The sequence below is a fragment of the Saimiri boliviensis genome, chromosome 3 (genome assembly GCF_048565385.1).
Source record: "Saimiri boliviensis isolate mSaiBol1 chromosome 3, mSaiBol1.pri, whole genome shotgun sequence".
NCBI classification, from domain to species: Eukaryota; Metazoa; Chordata; class Mammalia; order Primates; family Cebidae; genus Saimiri; species Saimiri boliviensis.
In genome coordinates this window covers 146,973,895-146,991,611 of record NC_133451.1, presented here as the reverse complement: position 1 = coordinate 146,991,611, position 17,717 = coordinate 146,973,895, and the positions used below count along the sequence as shown (strand labels likewise).

At 34.8% G+C, this 17,717-nt stretch overlaps 1 protein-coding gene across 11 annotated transcripts in view; it reads right to left on the bottom strand.

Annotated features, from left to right (window-relative positions):
* Positions 1 to 17,717, bottom strand: part of INPP4B (inositol polyphosphate-4-phosphatase type II B) — an 871,737-nt gene that overhangs the window by 229,866 nt on the left and 624,154 nt on the right. For all 11 annotated transcript variants that reach the window (XM_074396868.1, XM_074396869.1, XM_074396867.1 and 8 more), the window contains one exon: positions 8,612 to 8,684. In XM_074396868.1, the coding sequence (XP_074252969.1) occupies positions 8,612 to 8,684 (73 nt within the window). The remainder of the gene's footprint in view (positions 1 to 8,611; positions 8,685 to 17,717) is intronic.

The following is a 17,717-nucleotide window of genomic DNA, read 5'->3' as shown; positions in this document are numbered from 1 at the left end:
ATTTAGCTCAATTGCGTGGTATTGTGAAAGTCAATTAAAATCTTTGGTGCTACATGAAACAGAACAAAATTTATTATTATTATTATTATAATTTCTGGGATACATGTACAGAATGTGGAGGTTTGTTACATAGCTAAACTCATGCCATGGTGGTTTGCTGCATCCATCAACTCATCATCTACATTAGGTATTTCTCCTAATGCTATCCATTCCCTAACCCTGCACCCCTCGACACACCCCGGGGTGTGATATTCCCCTTCCTGCGTTCATGTGTTCTCATTGTTCAACTCCCACTTATGAGTCAGAACACGTGGTATTTTACTGAGAATTATGGTTTCCAGCTTCATCCATGTCCCTGGAAATGAAACGAACTCATCCTTTTTATGGCTCCATAGTATTCCATGGGGTATATATACCACATCCACATTTTCTTCATCTAGTCTATCATTGATGAGTATTTGGGTTGGTTCCAAGTTTTTGCTATTGTGAATAGTGCTGCAATAAACATACGGGTGCATGTGTTTTTATAGTAGAATGATATACAATCCTTTGGTTATATACCCAGTAATGGGATTGCTGAGGTCAAATGGTATTTCTGGTTCTAGATGCTCGAGGAATCACCACACTGTCTTCCACAATGGTTGAACTAATTTACACTACTACCAGCAGTGTAAAAACATTCCTATTTCTCCACATCTTCTTTAGTATCTGTTTGTCTCTTGAATTTTTAATGATCGTCATTCTAACTGGCATGAGATGGTATCTCACTGTGGTTTTGATTTACATTTTTCTAATGACCAATAGTGATGAGCTTGTTTTCATCTGTTTGTTGGCTACATAAATGTCTTCTTTTGAGAAGTATCTGTTCATATCCTTCACCTACTTTTTGATGGGGTTGTCTAGTTATTTATTTTTTCTAAATTTGTTTAAGTACTTTGTAGATTCTGGCTACTAGCCATTTGTCCGATGGATACATTTCAAAAATTTTCTCCCATTCCGTAGGTTGCCTGTTCACTCTGCGGATAGTTTCTTTTGCTGTGTAGAAGCTCTTTAGTTTAATTAGACACCATTTGTCAATTTTGGCTTTTGTTGCCATTCCTTTTGGTGTTTTAGTCATGAAGTCTTTACCCATGCCTACGTCCTAAATCATATTACCTAGGTTTTCTTCTAGGGCTTTTATGGTTTTATGTCTTACATTTAAGTCTTTAATGCATCTTGAGTTAATTTTTATATAAGGTGTAAGAAAGGGGTTCAGTTTCAGTTTTCTGTATATGGCTACCCAGTTTTTCCAACACCATTTATTAACTAGATAATTCTTTCTTCGTTACTTGTTTTTGTCAGGTTTGTCAAAGATCAGATGGTTGTAGACATGTGGCATTATTTCTGAGGCCTCTGTTTCGTTCAATTTATATATATATATATATATATATATATATATATATATGTATCGGTTTTGGTGCCAGTACCATCCTGTTTTGGTTACTGTAGCCTTGTAGTATAGTTTGAAGTCAGGTAGCATGATGCCTCCAGCTTTGCTCTTTTTGCTTAGGATTGTCTTAGCTATATGGGCTCTTTTTAGTTCTATACAAAATTTAAAGTAGTTTTTACTAATTCCGTGAAGAAAGTCAATGGTAGCTTGATGGAGATAGCACTGAATCTACAAATTACTTTTGGCAGTATGATCATTTTTATGATATTGATTCTTCCTATCCATGAGCATGGAATGTTTTTCCATTTGTTTGTGTCCTCTTTTATTTCCTTGAGAAGTGATTTGTTGTCATCTTTGAAGAGATCCTTCACATCCCTTGTAAGTTCTATTCATAGGTGTTTAATTCTATTTGTAGCAATTGTGAATAGGTGTTCACTCATGATTTGGCTCTCTCCTTGTCTATTACCAGTGTATAGTAAAATACAGAAACAGAGCAAGACTCCATCTCAAAAAAAAAGAAGGAAAGAAATTCTTGTGATTTTTGCACATTGATTTTGTATCCTGAGACTTTGCTGAAATTGCATGTCAGCTGAAGAAGATTTTGGGCTGAGATATTAGGGTTTTTTTAAATACACAATCATGTCATCTGCAATCAGAGACAATTTGACTTCCTCTTTTCCTATTTTAATACACTTTATTTCCATTTCTTGCCTGATTGTCCTGGCCAGAACTTCCAATACTATGGTGAATAGGAGTGGTAAGAGAGGGCATCTTTGTCTTGTGCCAATTTTCAAAGGGAATTCTTTCAGCTTTTGCCCATTCGGTATGATATTGGCTGTGGGTTTGTCATAAATAGCTCTTATTATTTTGAGATACATTCCATCATTATCTGGTTTATTGAGAATTTTAGCATGAAGGGGTGTTGAATTTTTATCGAAGGCCTTTTCTGCATCTATTGAGATAATCATGTAGTTTTTGTCATTGGTTCAGTTTATGCATTGAATTACGCTTATTGATTTTCGTATGTTGAATCAGACTTTCTTCCCAGGAAAGAAGCTGACTTGGCCATGGTGGGTAAACTTTCTGATGTGCTGCTGGATTCAGTTTGCCAGTATTTTATTGAGAATTTTTGCATTGATGTTCATCAGGGATATTATCCTGACATTTTCCTATTTTGTTGTGCTCCTGCCTTGTTCCGGTATTGGGATGATGCTGGCCTCATAAAATGAGTTAGGGAGGAGTCCCTCTTTTTCTATTGTTTGAAATAGTTTCAGAAGGAATAGTACCAGCTCCTCTTTGTACCTCTGGGAGAATTTGGCTGTGAATCCGTCTGATCCTCGGCTTTTTTTTGGTTGGTAGGCTATTAATGACTGCCTTAATTTTAGAACCTGTTGTTGGTCTATTCAGTGATTTGACTTCTTCCTGGTTTAGTCCTGGGAGGGTGTATGTGTCCAGGAATTTAACCATTTATTGTAGATTGTTTTTAGTTTACTTGAGTAGAGGTGTTTAAAGTATTCTCTGAGAGTAGGGTGTATTTCTGAGGGATCAATGGTGATCTCCCCTTTATCATTTTTTGCTGCTTCTCTCTTTTCTTCTTTATTAGTCTGGCTAGTGATTTATCTATTTTGTTAATCTTTTCGAAAAACCAGCTTCTAGATTCACTGATTTTTTTAAAGGTTTTTCACGTCTCTATCTCCTTCAGTTTGAGGCAGAACAAAATTTTAAATGAGAATTTTTCAGTAATGTTTAAGAAAATTAGTAAATTGTTTATTCCAAACCTATATAATTTAATTCAAACATATTTCTCACAGAAGGAAAAATAATGCTGTTTTCTGTTATCTGAAGTATAAATTTAGATAAGACTCACCTGTTATTTACCATTTAACAAGCATAATTATATTGTAGTATGGTAGAGCCTCAGTGTGCTCTGGAGGGAAGGAAGGCATCACCCCTCCTGCCCCTGCCCTCCAGCCTCCTGTGCTCCCATCTGCTCTAGGCACCTTCCACTTCCATGACATGTTATATTGTATATCACCAGAATGATGCCTCGCTGACTTCTCACCACCCCCATCCCAAGACCAGGTTAGCTCTTGGAATTTTCCCTTTAAGAGGGTATCAGCGAATGGATTGCATCTACATCCAGACTCAGATCTGTCAATTTATGAAGCTTTTTTCCCATGATATTTAAAAAAGAAAAGCACCCTTTCCTCTCCCTCCTTTCCCTCTCTCTGTTTTTATCCCTCTGTCTCTATCTCTCCATCTCTGTCTCTCTGTCCGTGTTTCTCTCTTTCACTGTGTGTGTGTGTGTGTGTGTGTGTGTGTGTGTGTGTGTGTGTGTGTTTAGGCTTAGGAGTCACCATTATTTAAAGGGCTATGTGAGAAAATCAGCTCTCTTGCTTGGTTCTCTTGAAATCTCAGAGGCACATTCAGCAGGGCTAGAAATTTTTATTCCTTATAATGATTTTTTTTAACCAATAAATATTAACCAAGTTCTAACTGATTGGAGATTTGTAAATCAATGGGAGAGGGTTCTTGCTAAATAATGAGGAATTCAATTTATAAGGTTTAAGTGTCCAGTGCATATTAACATAAAATGATATATACTGCAAATTTAAAAAAAAAAAGCAATGTCCCTTCTCCCTAAGTAGCTTACAATCTAGTATGTTCTTCAAAGCAACAAAAGTAGATGATTTAACCCTATTTGAAGAAAAATAATCAAAGCTGTGAAGCAAGAAGAATGAATACTGGTAAGTTATCCACATAGGAGGGTGAACTGTACATATTTATGACTAATAACAGCACAGTCTCCTCATCTTTGTTTAGATTCCAACTCAGTCATGGAAATTATTTATGTTAGATATATAAAAATACTGCATCAGATCTAATGCTTGCCGTGTGGGAAACTCACTCTAAATGGGACCATAATACGAAACTTTGTGACAGGGTCTACAAGCTTCTCAGATTTGGCATGGTAATATGAGGGTCTATGGGCTGAAGTACTCTATAGAATTACATAATAATTTTACCAAAAAAGAGAGAATTAAGAAATTAACAGAGAATTGTCTTTACAACATCTTTAAATGTTTTATCACTGGTCAGACTTTTTAACTGTAAATAATAACCCTAGAAAGAAAACTGTAAATGACAAATATTCCTCCATATAAAACTCATGAAAATGAACACTTTTGTGAAGTGGTTCTAAAAAGGAGAACATAGCAAAGGCTTACCTATGCTATATCAACTTCAAACATCGAAGAGCCAAAATGGAAGTCAAAATTGTTTAGGTTAATTTGGACATTTAAAAACAACTGAGAGGCAAAAAAGCTGAACTGTCTTTCAGGATCAAACTGCTGGTTGAAAATCTAGGCTTTAATACCAGTTCTTCTGTCAGCCCATCCTGTGTTCTTGTATTAATACTACCAGAGCCCATTTATCATTGTTGTGCTGCAGACAAGGTGCCTTAATGTGACTCAGGCATCAAACTCCACGACTATGTGAAAGACCTTACCATCTCCACTTCTATACAGTCAAAATTCACTTCCCCTACTCCCCTTTCCACCCCATCTCCAATAGCAAATACTTTAAAGCTTTCTTAGTACTATTTTGCTTAAATAAGAAAATCATTAGAGATAAGTCTACTCTTTAAAAACTTAATTTTATAAGTTATGTAATTAGAAAGTCAAATTAAGAACTTTACAATTCTAATACAAACTGTGTCTTCTAGTGTGCCTTGTTTGTTTTCCCATGTAACTCAGGTACTCATATATCTTCCTTACAGAGTTGTAAATTCTGCCCCATCCCTTCCTTATTTTTTTCTCTTCTACCCTGAATTCCCCAGATTCCCAACATACACATTCAACCTGTAAGGGTATGGGAAGGGGGGAGACCTTAGGGGAGTGTTTTTTTTTTCTTAGTTTTAATACAGATAAGTGAATTTCCTGATTTATACCAAAATCTCTAGAGATTTTGGATAATAGAATAGTGAAGAACTGATATGAGATACGGCATTCTCTGCCACTCAGTAAGTAGTTCATAACTCACTGGAGACTGAAAAGCTCCATTTAAGACATTAATACAAAGACTTGAAAAGAATGTCAATAGCTCACTTTGCCTACAGATTAAAGAAATAGCACATGGGTATAGAATAGATTAATTCCAAAGTTGCTGAGTTTAGATAAATAAATAAATAGAACAAAAGATAAAATTACACAGGCCAAAGTCATACATATACATATTCTATATCTGCACAATGCACCTTTATATTTTGAACAGAAACATTTTATGAATAGCACTTAGTTGCATTTTTATAAGGTTTTAAAAAATCTAGTCTTTAAACATTTGACTTTCATTTAGTCTGATCTTTCTCTAATTATAAGATGATTCTAAGAAAAATATCTGTTGCAAGTATCCTAGGTTCAGAGTGGTCCTCCAGAGGTCGTTAGACTGGACTAACGACATTTAGAAATATCTTCAGAACTAAGTGGACTGTCACCACCAAACTGTCACCTCCATGAAAGGAGAAAAGCAATAATCAATCATCTTTCACTGCACAACATATATTTAAAATGCAGAATGCAGATGCTCCCATAAATTTCATGTCAGTAGTTTTTTCATATTACAATTTATGTGTAACAAACAAATACCCTGGTAGTCTGGAATAATTAATATGGCTTCCAAGACTTGTGCCTTACAGGGTTTATGGCACAGCTATGGAGAAGTAAAGATCTATTTTTCAGTAGGATCTCTCTCCTTTTTTTCCTTAAGTAATATGTTTGCTTGGTTTTAAAGTAATGTTTCTCTTTCTCCTCGAAATCTGTACTTAACCAGTAAGTAACACAAAATGGCCCTTCTTTTTTTTGTGTATAAAAAGTTATAAGGTTCACATAAGTCAATCATTAAACTTTGTCTTATAATTACAGTATAGATGATTTTGATAATAACCCGAGTCAAGCTGTATTTAACATGAACTTAATATCCCACTCAAATTTATTTTTAAAAATTGGCATTTCTAGTTTATGAACACAGTAAAGTAAAGAACTAAAGGTTTAGTTCAGGTTGAAAACAAATGTGAGGCGATCCCTTCGATAATACGTTAAATATTTTAAAAGCACTAATAACTCAGGTGCTTTTATAAAGTATGGTTGATTTATTAATAGCTGTCTGGGTAGACCCTTCAAAACACTATTTATCATATACTGCACAATATTACATCTTTCATAAAAAACAAAGAATAATCCCATTTCATTTGGTCATAGTTTGAGAAGCATCTGTTCCTCTTTGGTTTAATTCTTCATTCTGTGTAAGTGGACTTGATGTTTTTAAACATATTTCTCAATTAAAGTGTCTGTGTGTATAAACAGAGCCAAAGGGATGTCTCTCTTTCTCCATTCCCTATTACTGACTATCTCTTGCAAGAGAAAACTGCTAATAATTTAGAAGTTATGAATTTGTAAGCCTTTGAATTTCTGTATTATTCATTAATCTGATTATCATGCTATGTATGTCACTGCTTAAATGTACAACATGGCAGGGCTAGAAAAAAGAATAAGGTATTTTACTTTAACATCAATTTGTCGATTAATGCCTTCTTAGTAAAACCACAGCCTATTACTTATGAGCAAAGGCCGTGGAATCGAAATGGATTTAAATTCTGGACCCATTGTTTATTGCATAGGTGACCTTGAAGACTTCCTCATTTGTGAAATATGGATAATGAGAGTAGCTTCCTCGTAGCACATGTCACAGGATTATCTAAGACAAGACATATAAGGCACTAACATATTGCCTGTCACTATAGTAGTCATCATTTACTAATGGTCATTTAATTTACATTATTATTTAAACATTAGTTCCATAATTTTACATATTCATATTACCACATGTTTTAACTGTACGATATGTCTCAATTTTATTCATAAATACATTTAATATATAGTTTGATATATATTACTGTAATACAGTACACACATATTTACTCAAGAATGCACAAATATGATTATGACGTTTTCCTACTGAATCCATATATCTATTGTTTTAACAACTTTATGAGTAGTTATATATTTAGGAAGTCAAACTAAACAAGAGCTTCACATTGTCTTCTAGTGTTTCTTGTTTTGGATAATACATGATCCAATAGCTAAAAGAAATTTAAGTCATGTGCAGTTTAACAATGGGATATGTTCTGAGAATTTAGTCATCAGGCAATTTCGTCATTGTGCAAACATCACAGAGTGCACTTACACATACCTAGATGGTGGAGCCTACTACACACCTAGGCTACATGGTATCACCTATTGCTCCTAGGCTACAACCTGTAGAGTATGTGACTGTGTTGAAAACTGTCGGTAACATGGCACAACAATATTTATGTATCTAAACGTATCTAAACATATGAAAGGTACAGTAAAAATATGGTATAAAAGATTAAAAATGGTACACTCATATTGGGCACTAACCATGAATGAAGCCTGCAGGGCTGGAAGTTGCTCTGGATGAGTCAGTGAGTGAATGGTGAATGAATGTGAAGGCCTAGGACATTACTGTACACCACAGTAGACTTTAGAAACAGTATATGCATAGGCTACATGACATTTTATAAATCTTTTTCAATAATAAATTAACCTAGGATTCATGTAATTTTTTTATTTTATGAACTTTTAAATTTTCTTAACTTTTTGACACTTGTACAACATTTAGCTGAAAACACAAATACATTGTACAGCTATACAAAAATATTTTTTCCTTATTCTATAACCTTTTGTTATTATTTATTTATTTATTTATTACTCTTTAAACTTTTTGTTAAAAGCTAAGACAAAAACACCCACTTTAGCCTAGGCCTATACAGAGTCAGAGTCAGGATCATCAGGATGTCACTAGGCAATGGGAACATTTTAGCTACATCACAGTCTTACAAGACCACTGTCATGAATGCAGTTGTCATTGACCAAAAGTCATTATGCAGCACATGATCATATTCATTTTGCCATATAGCTAGCACATTTGTCTTTCCTGTGGAATTGTACAATATTCCCCCATTCTGCTGGACCCTCGTGATTTCCCAGTGTATTTACTAAGCTTCACAAACTACTGTGAGAATGCTGGTTCGGTGTTGACTTTATATAAAATTAAAATTCATTTTCACATGAAATTAACATAAGTATTTAAAACTGAGTTACATACCTGAATTCAAAAAAGGCAGGTTATCTTTTCCGCTCACACTTTCTGGGGCTGTATATTCACATACCAGGGCACACTAGGAATAAAATGTAAAAAAAAAAAAATTGGAAAATAATTAAAACAAGAAATGATATTCTCTTATTTTCTTTGCAAAACATGAGGCTATGTACATGATCTCAAAAGTTTTGAATACTTTTATAAAACTATTTCTAGCCTTATCTTTACTATGAAGAGTGTTTAACTTGTGATTTACTAAATATATGTATAATATGCTTATACAATGATAGAGGCTACTCAGGGAAGAAATTAAAGAGAAAAAGGACTATCTCCAACATGCTAGAGATATGTTCCCCTAGCACAGTAAATCATATTTGACAAGCTGAATCATTTTGTATTTCTTTCACCTGAGCTAATTTCAGATCAATAGAAAGCAAATTATTTTCAAGAGTTTAAGTAATTGCAACTTTAAATAAAAGACAAAATATGTTAAAGCCACTAATTACATAGGGCAAAAGAATATTTGGTCTCCAGAAAAACAATGCAAACACTTGCTCAAAAAGTATGAGGACCATTTATAAATGAGCTGATCTCTAGAATCCATAATGAATTGATTCAGCTCTTGACCTTTCCTGTACTGTCAATCTCTCAACAGAAAGAGAGAAGAGACACAGGCATGCACACAGACATGTTCCTAGTGAATGAACAATGATGAGAGAGAATGTCCCAGACAATTTCTCACTAAATGTGGTACTCTCCCTCAGTGTCGTATGAAACTTTAATGGAAAGAGGAAATAGAATTCTTTTGGCCCCAGGAATTGGACAAGATCTATTTTCACATAGGGAGACTCTAGCATTTGTGTCTTTAAGTGAGTTTCCTTTTTTCTCTAGAAAACATAGGGGCTGGGGTGGGGGCAGGGAAAAGAAGAGAATGAATTTTCAAAGCAAATATATTAGATATAAACAAGTAAATGCAAAGAAAACAAAGCAAACATACACACAAAAATTGCAGAAAGTTATTTTGGTGACAAGGTCTAAGGGAACCAGTCAACCTTCTGTAAGTTTTGCCTGGCTCTGCTCAAGGGTCTCTGAGGGCTCAGACCAGCTTCTCCAAGGTTGTATCAGCCTTGGTTGAGCTATTTTCCAACTGTTCTGTCTTCCTCCACTTCTCTCTCCCCAGGCACTGGCCACCCTTGAGAATCATAGACACTGAGGTCACTTTGAGCAATGGAATATACACATTCCTCCAACATTTTGAGGAAGAAGACAAAGAATTCAAAACACTGATCTAAATGTTACTTTCTATTTTCTTATAGTCTACTGCTTATTCCACAATCACAACATTCTCAGGAAATTTCTTGATGGGAAGCAAAAGTGCTTTCATAATTTCTTTATTGAGGTCCTAGTTGACTGAAAGAATGAATGACTGAAAATAGCTCTTAAAATTTGATGTTCTCTAAATCACATTTCTGACCATCCAGAAGTCAGAGGTGCACTTTTTTAATCCACAGCTAGTTTGTAAATGCACTTCCCAAATCTCTAGAATGATGCTCAGTGATACTAGAAATATCAAAAAATTATAATTTATTCTTTTTTTAACATTTCCTCTAATTCCTTTATCTTATATATGGCTGTTGAAATAATTTTTCATCAATATTATATTCATTGTATCAGTGTTCTACTCTATAAGGAATAATAACTACTTACTGTCCAGTCAAATCCAATATTCTCAGGCTAGTCTACAGATCCTTTCATAATTTGCTCCTGACACCCTTCCACATAATAAGCAAGTATTATATATGCCTATGAGCCACCCTTCTTTCCAAAAGAGGATCATCATCTACAATATAACTTACAGAAATGGTTCAGGTTGAATACATTTAATGAAAACATTCATAATTCATAAAAATCAGGCCATTATGCTGAGACATTGCTTTCCTATATGGAATGATCCCTACCTCCTTATAATCAAAGACAACTTTATTTCCTAACAGAAGATCTGTATCATTTTACTAAATGAGTAAACAAATACGGCTTTCATACACTCATCTCTTTCATCCAATTTAGAAGGCAGATATTTAGGACAATTTCAACCTAATTGCATTCTTATTTTGCAATTTTACTGTAGTTTAAAAGTTTACTAATTATTCAGAATATTTTTAAGTTTTGAAATCATGGTATATAAACAGAAAATACTCAAACATGTATTAATTAATATATTCATATTTAGAATCAGTATTTTCTTCAGTTTGGTGCTTGAGTTGTATATACTCTACGTTTTTACTCAGATTGCTTTATTTCAAGCCAATAACCATATTCCTATTTCTTTTACTTATTTATTTTTCAACTGACTCTAGACTCACTTCATACTGCACTAGATACTAGAGAATGTAAGATAAAAATTATGTGGAACTGTGTTTAAAGAGGCTCAAACTCTAGCTGCTGTTATTTAGTCTTATTATGGTGGATATTTGCAGTGCTACTTACATAGCATGTACTCTCAGTATGATGACTCCACATTTGTGATTCTGAGCAGCAGCAGCAAATGCCACATGCTTTTTGTGCTACATATAGCACTATAAGCCTCTTGACTTTAATGAAAGCTTTAAAAACTGTCATTTGATTGCAACTGGTCAAGGGGGAAAAATCCCATAGCTATGTAAAACTCTTGGGGCTTAATCATTTTGAATATCATATCAATTTAGCATGCATTGAGCTGGAAAACCAGTCAAATTTTAAGAAATGATCATAAATCTCTGTGTAAATACACCAAAGACCAATACTTGGCAAAGCACTTCTTAATAAATATATTAGGTATGCCTTAAGTCATCATTCTCAAAGTTTGGTCCAGAGTTTCCCAAAAGACTCTGGTAACTCTGCACTTTGCACAGAGCCAAGATAAAACTATTTTCACAATACTACTAAAGAGTTGTCTTCTTTCCTCTCTTTTTCCTAAGAAGAATATGGTGAAATTTTCTAGAGGCTATATGATAACCATTTGATGGTCAACAAAATGTGTGATTGTATACTTTTGTGTTTTAAACATTCTTATTTTAATTTCTATAATATCTATTCTTAATATGTCTTAAATTATCTATATAGTTCAAATAAGTAAAATCTCTAATAGAGTAAATATTTAGAGATGAAATCTAATATAGTAAATACCTAGAGATGAAATCCATATAAATATACATTTTACACATAAAATATGAGAACTGCTGTGTTTATGTGATCTCATTCAGTTTCATAACTTTAAATATCATCGAAATACCATCCTGTGACATACAAATATATAAATCTAGCTTGGACATTTTCTTGGAATCCCAGCCTTAAACTTTCAACTGCTTACTTACATTGGCACTTGGACATCTAAGAGGAATTTCAAACTTAAAATCTAAGAATCTCCTGCCCTCCTCCACGTGCTTCTTCCAGTTCTCCTTACCACAAGAAATAATTCTACTTTTTCACTGTCCTTTTCCTATGGAATCTGAGACCATGGCATCTGAGCATTTCTCCATCAATATCATCCTTCACTTCTGCCTGAGTTTTGCAATAACCTCTGAACCAGGACTCATTCTTCTGCTCTTACTTCCTTGGGCATTTCTCAACACTGCAGCCAGAATGATTCTCTTAAAACACAAGTCAGATCATGTCAATACTAAGCTCAAAATCCCCCTTTGTTTGACATTTAGCTCAGAGTATCATGGCTTGCAGGGGAGTACACAATCTGTTTCTCCCTGCCCCATGAATCTCTGCCCTCAACTCCAACCAATCCTCCTCGACACCTTAGATCCAGTCACACTGGCCTACTTGGTGCTCCTTCAACAAAACAAGCATACAGCCACCTCAGGTCCTTTGCTCTTGCTAGTCATGCTACCTAGAATTCTTATTCCTGCCATCTCTCTCTGTCTCACTCCCTTATTTTCTGAGAGTTTCCACTCAAACATCCCATTACCAGTTAATCTTTTTTTGACCAGCTAGTATGAATAACCATGATTAAGCACCACCTATTCCTTTTATCCTTTTTATCTGTACGGCAGATAGCACCAATCAATAACATATTACCTGTTATTTTAATTGTTTACTTCCCCTGAAGGTAGCATCTGTGTCTCTCCGGTTCATTGCTAAATCCCCAGAACGTAGTAGAATCCTTAGAATTTAGTAGGTGATATTTCTTGACAAATAAATGATGAATATCAATTACCTACAAATATTCTCTATAAGGTAAGGCTGGTTATAATATTTTCAATTTTATATTTGGAGGAAATAAGGGGATGAGACCCTCTGAGACTGGTCATTAGCTACCCAAAGACTCCACCTTTCCTCTGAGCACTGCTGATAGAAGTACAAAGAACAGGGGCAAGATGACCTGAGAAAAGCAGAAGGTTTTCAAAAGGGGATGTGTTAGAATTCCACTTCTACTATTTTTGCTGATATCATACATAATTAAGTCATTTTCTTTTCTTTTATAGAAATCACAATCACAATCCCTTTGGTCACTAGTACTATGCCACATTGAAATATAACACAGATCTTAAAGTAACAGGAGGGACAAGGCAGGAGCTGAACTAAACTAAGCCTCTCCGGTGCCTCACTGCTGGATGCTCCCAACAATGCTTCAACCCTGACAGGAAGCTGATCATCTCTGTTGCAGGCAAAGAAGGACTGTGCACGACGGGAGGACTCTTCCTGTCTCAGGCAATCCTTTTGGCTGCTACTTACTAGATTTTCTTATTTTTCACCTGATTTGATTACTTTTCACCTGATTATTTGCTTCCTACTTATCCTTTCTCTAATAGCATTGTCTTTGACTACTCCAAAGTGGTTTCTTTAATCCTACACTCTTCACTACATGCCATCTTTATTTATTGATCCACCAATTACTAAAGAGTTATATGCATCCACATATTCTCTCTTCTATAGGATAATTTTGAACTTTACTTCTTTAAAGTAAAATTGACTTCATTTATTTATTTCTGAGTTAGACTGTTTTAGGCACTGGGGAAGAAGGAGAGAGCAAGAACAGACAAATCGTTTTGTCTCATGAAGTTTAATACTAGTGTGGAATATAAACCACAAATGAGATAAATTAGTAAAATACATATATATATGTATTTTATATATATAGATGCATTTATATATATAAAAATATATTATAGAATGTATTATAAAAATATATATTATATGTGTATTATATATATACATATATATATGACATTGAACAATGACAAGTACAAATGACAAAAACAATACAGAGAAAGGAGATAGAAAGTTTTGGGATAGATACTGCAATTTTCAGTGGGGTTGCAGGAAAGGCTTCAGTGAGGAGGAGACATTTCTGCATAAAGACCAGAAGGAAATAAGTGAACTGCAAAATTATCTGGGAAAAACACTTCAAAGGGAGGTGGAAAAACAAAGTGCAGAGACCTCGAGTTGGCAATGTACCCAAAATGTTCAGGAACAACAAGGAAGACAATATGACTGGATTGTAGTGAGCAAAAGAAGAGGAGATGGGAAGGTCAAAGAAGTAATGAAGTAGACAGGGGTGGAACGGGGAGACTCTTGTAAGACTCTGTGTTTGGTCACTGAAGGGATTTGAGTTTATACTTTTAGAGAGTTGAGAATCTGTGGGAGGAAAGACATGACCTAAGTTACATTTAAATAGGATCATTTTGTTGCGCTGTTGAAAATAGACTGATGAAGTGACATGTGTTGGCAGATCGAAGAGAGAGAAGGAAAAAATCAGGGAGAATTTTAAGACATTACTGTAAACATCCAGGTGACAGACAACATTGGTAGCACTGAAGGGACCAAAAGTTGTTAAATTCTGGTTTCATTTAGAAAGTGCAGTCAACAGGATTTGCTGACATATTAACTGGGAATTTATGAGAGGAAGAAAGGAATCAAAGCTAACTCCCCCCCCCAAAAAAAAAAACAAAAAAAAAATGTTTTGGATACTTAATGCAACATTAATCTACTATATTAGTTTTGAAAAAAGACAATTTTAGTATTTATTTCATAATTTTTTCTCTCAACTACTATGTGATTTTAATGTTTTATCATCTATTTCTATGTGTGCATATACTGAAGATTGAAGCAATCTAATATGGTAAATGACCCTCTGAGCAATCTTCCCTTGATAATAAAGATGTATTCACAATATGATTTGTGGAAACAAATAAGCAAAAGAAAGCAAACATATGTGAGAAGGAGTTTGGATTTTCACTTATATTTTATTCCATGCTCTGAAATTTAAGACTCAAGATTAAAATGGAGTATTTTATATAAAGGTACTGTTATGGACTGAACTGCATCTTTCAAAGTTCATACATTGAAGCCCCAACTTCCAATATGACCATATTTGGAAATAAGGACCTTTGTGGAGGTAACTAAGACTAAATGAGGTCATAAAGATAGAGCCTTAATATTACAGAGCTGATATTCTTATAAGAAAAGGAGAAGATACCAAAACACTATCTCTCCCTTTCTCGCTCCCTCTCTCTCTTCCTGCTTGCACATAGAGGATAGACCACGTGAGAATGTAGCAAGAAGGCAGTAACTGAACAGGCTGGAACCTTGATCTGGGACTTTCTAGCCTCCAGAACTGTGAGAAAATAAATTCCTGTGATTTTAATCCATACACAGTTTATGGCATTTTGCTATGGCAGCCCAAGCTGAACAATATCAGTATCACTCTTTTGTTTAAGTCTACATGAGATAACATGTGTCACTTTCATGGCACATGATTATGGTGCTAATAGAAGTTTCATTCCTTTCTCCCTAGCTCATGCACACCATGAGCGATATTATTTTAGGAATAACCTCTATTTCATTTACTTTCTCCTTCCATAAATGACAGTCATTCAGGTCTTAAATCACCATTAGTAACAGATAATATTAATTGATTTTCTATTGATTTTTGCTTAGCAGATTTCAAGGATACATGAATATGCAGTTCTAAAAAACACTCCAGGTATTTTTAATCACAGTTTAAAAAACGCTGAGATAAAGTTATTTACACAATAAATATCATGCATGTTGGGTCTTACCATTTTTCTCAAATGTGAATATTCTTAAAGATTGCCAAGACAGTTTATTAAAAAATTGCAAAAAGGTCAAGGTTTACAAATAATCCAGACAGGGCAGCAGTGATGCCAAAATGTTTGGTGTGTTTACCATTTTAGTCAGCTTGTGACTCATACACCGTGTGTACTGCCACTGCCACCTGCTATTTCTGGAACAGCTCAGTTAAGTCTTTTTTAAGTTCATGTTCCTAAGCCAGAAACACTGTGCAGGATTTGGGTGGGGGCATTTTCCTAGGTACCAAGTTCTCCATTTATAAAAAGAGCATAATTCATTTTGCACTACCTTATCTGTAGTGACATAGTCTGGAGTCAAAGGGTGGGCTAGTTTTGAGGAAAGTGGAAAAGTGGCTGGTAATATATTCAGAATCAGAGAAAGGAGCTCTACTTTGAAATGGGAAGTGTTTCTGCTACTGGTCTCCTGGTACACAGTTATAGGTCTAGGCATGATTATCGGCCTATTTCTGCTCTGGATTCCCAGTTTAGCTTCCAAATCCTCCCTCCTTGATCTTGATGCAAGTGTTCATGTGATAGTGACAAAGATGAGTCTTATATAAAACTACAAAACAAGCAAGGATGGAATGAAGGAACGCAGTCCTAAGACAGGGTCTTGAAAGCACAAACCCAAAGAAAATCTGCTCCAAGACATTACCATGCCCTGATATTAGTAAATGACCTGATTTAAACTTTGGATTTTCTTAGAATATTTCTATAATGTGGGATATATTCCAAAGGGAGGAGAGGATAACATAGAAGAACAAGGTTTAGGGCAGCAGAGAAGACCCTAGTCTATTCTGCAAAAAGGAAAAAACAAATGGAAAGAAAATCTTTGATATTTTTCTAAAGCACACTGACACATCTACAACCATCTGATCTTTAACAAACCTGACAAAAACAAACAATGGGAAAGGATTGCCTATTTAATAAATGGTGTTGGGAAAGCTGGCTAGCCATATTCAGAAAGCTGAAACTGGATCCCTTCCTTACACTTTATACAAAAATTAACTCAAAATGGATTAAAAACTTAAACATAAGACCTAAAACCATAAAAACCCCAGAAGAAAACCTAGGCAATACCATTCAGGACACAGGCATGGGCATAGACTTCATGACTAAACCACCAAAAGCAATGGCAACAACAGCCAAAGCTGACAAATGGGTTCTAATTAAATGGGTTCTAATTAAACTAAAGAGCTTCTGCACAGAATATATATATATATATATATATATATATATATATATATATATATATATAATCAGATTGAACAGTCTACCTACAGAATGGGAGAAAATTTTTGCAATATATCCAGCTGACAAATGGCTAATAGCCAGACTCCAGAAAGTACTTAAACAAATTTAGGGGGAAAAAATAGCCAGACAAAACCCATCAAAAAGTGGGCAAAGGATATGAACAGACACTTCTGAAAATAAATATATGAAAAGAAGTTCATCATCACTGGTCATTAGAGAAATGCAAATTAAAACCACAATAACATAACATTTCACACCAGTTAGAATGGCAATTATTAAAAAGTCAGAAGACAACAGATGCTGGAGAGGATGTAGAGAAATAGGAATGCTTTTACACTGGTAGTGGGAGTGTAATTAGCTCAACCATTGTGGAAGACAGCATGGTGATTCCTCAAGGATCTAGAACTAGAACTATCATTTGACTCAGCAATCCCATTACTAGGTATATGTCCAAATGATTATAAATCATTCTTCCATAAGGACACATGCACCTATATGTTTATTGCAGCACTGTTCGCACTAGCAAAGACTTGGAACCAACCCAAATGCCCATCAATGATAGACTGGATAGAGAAAACATGGCACACATACCCCATAGAATACTATGCAGCCATAAAAAAAGATGAATTCATGTGCTTTGCAGGGACATGGATGAAGCTGGAAAATCATTCTCAGCAAACTAACACAAGAACAGAAAACCAAACAATGCATGTTCTCACTCCTAAGTGGGAGTTGAACAATGAGAACACATGGATACAGGGAGGGGAACATCACACATT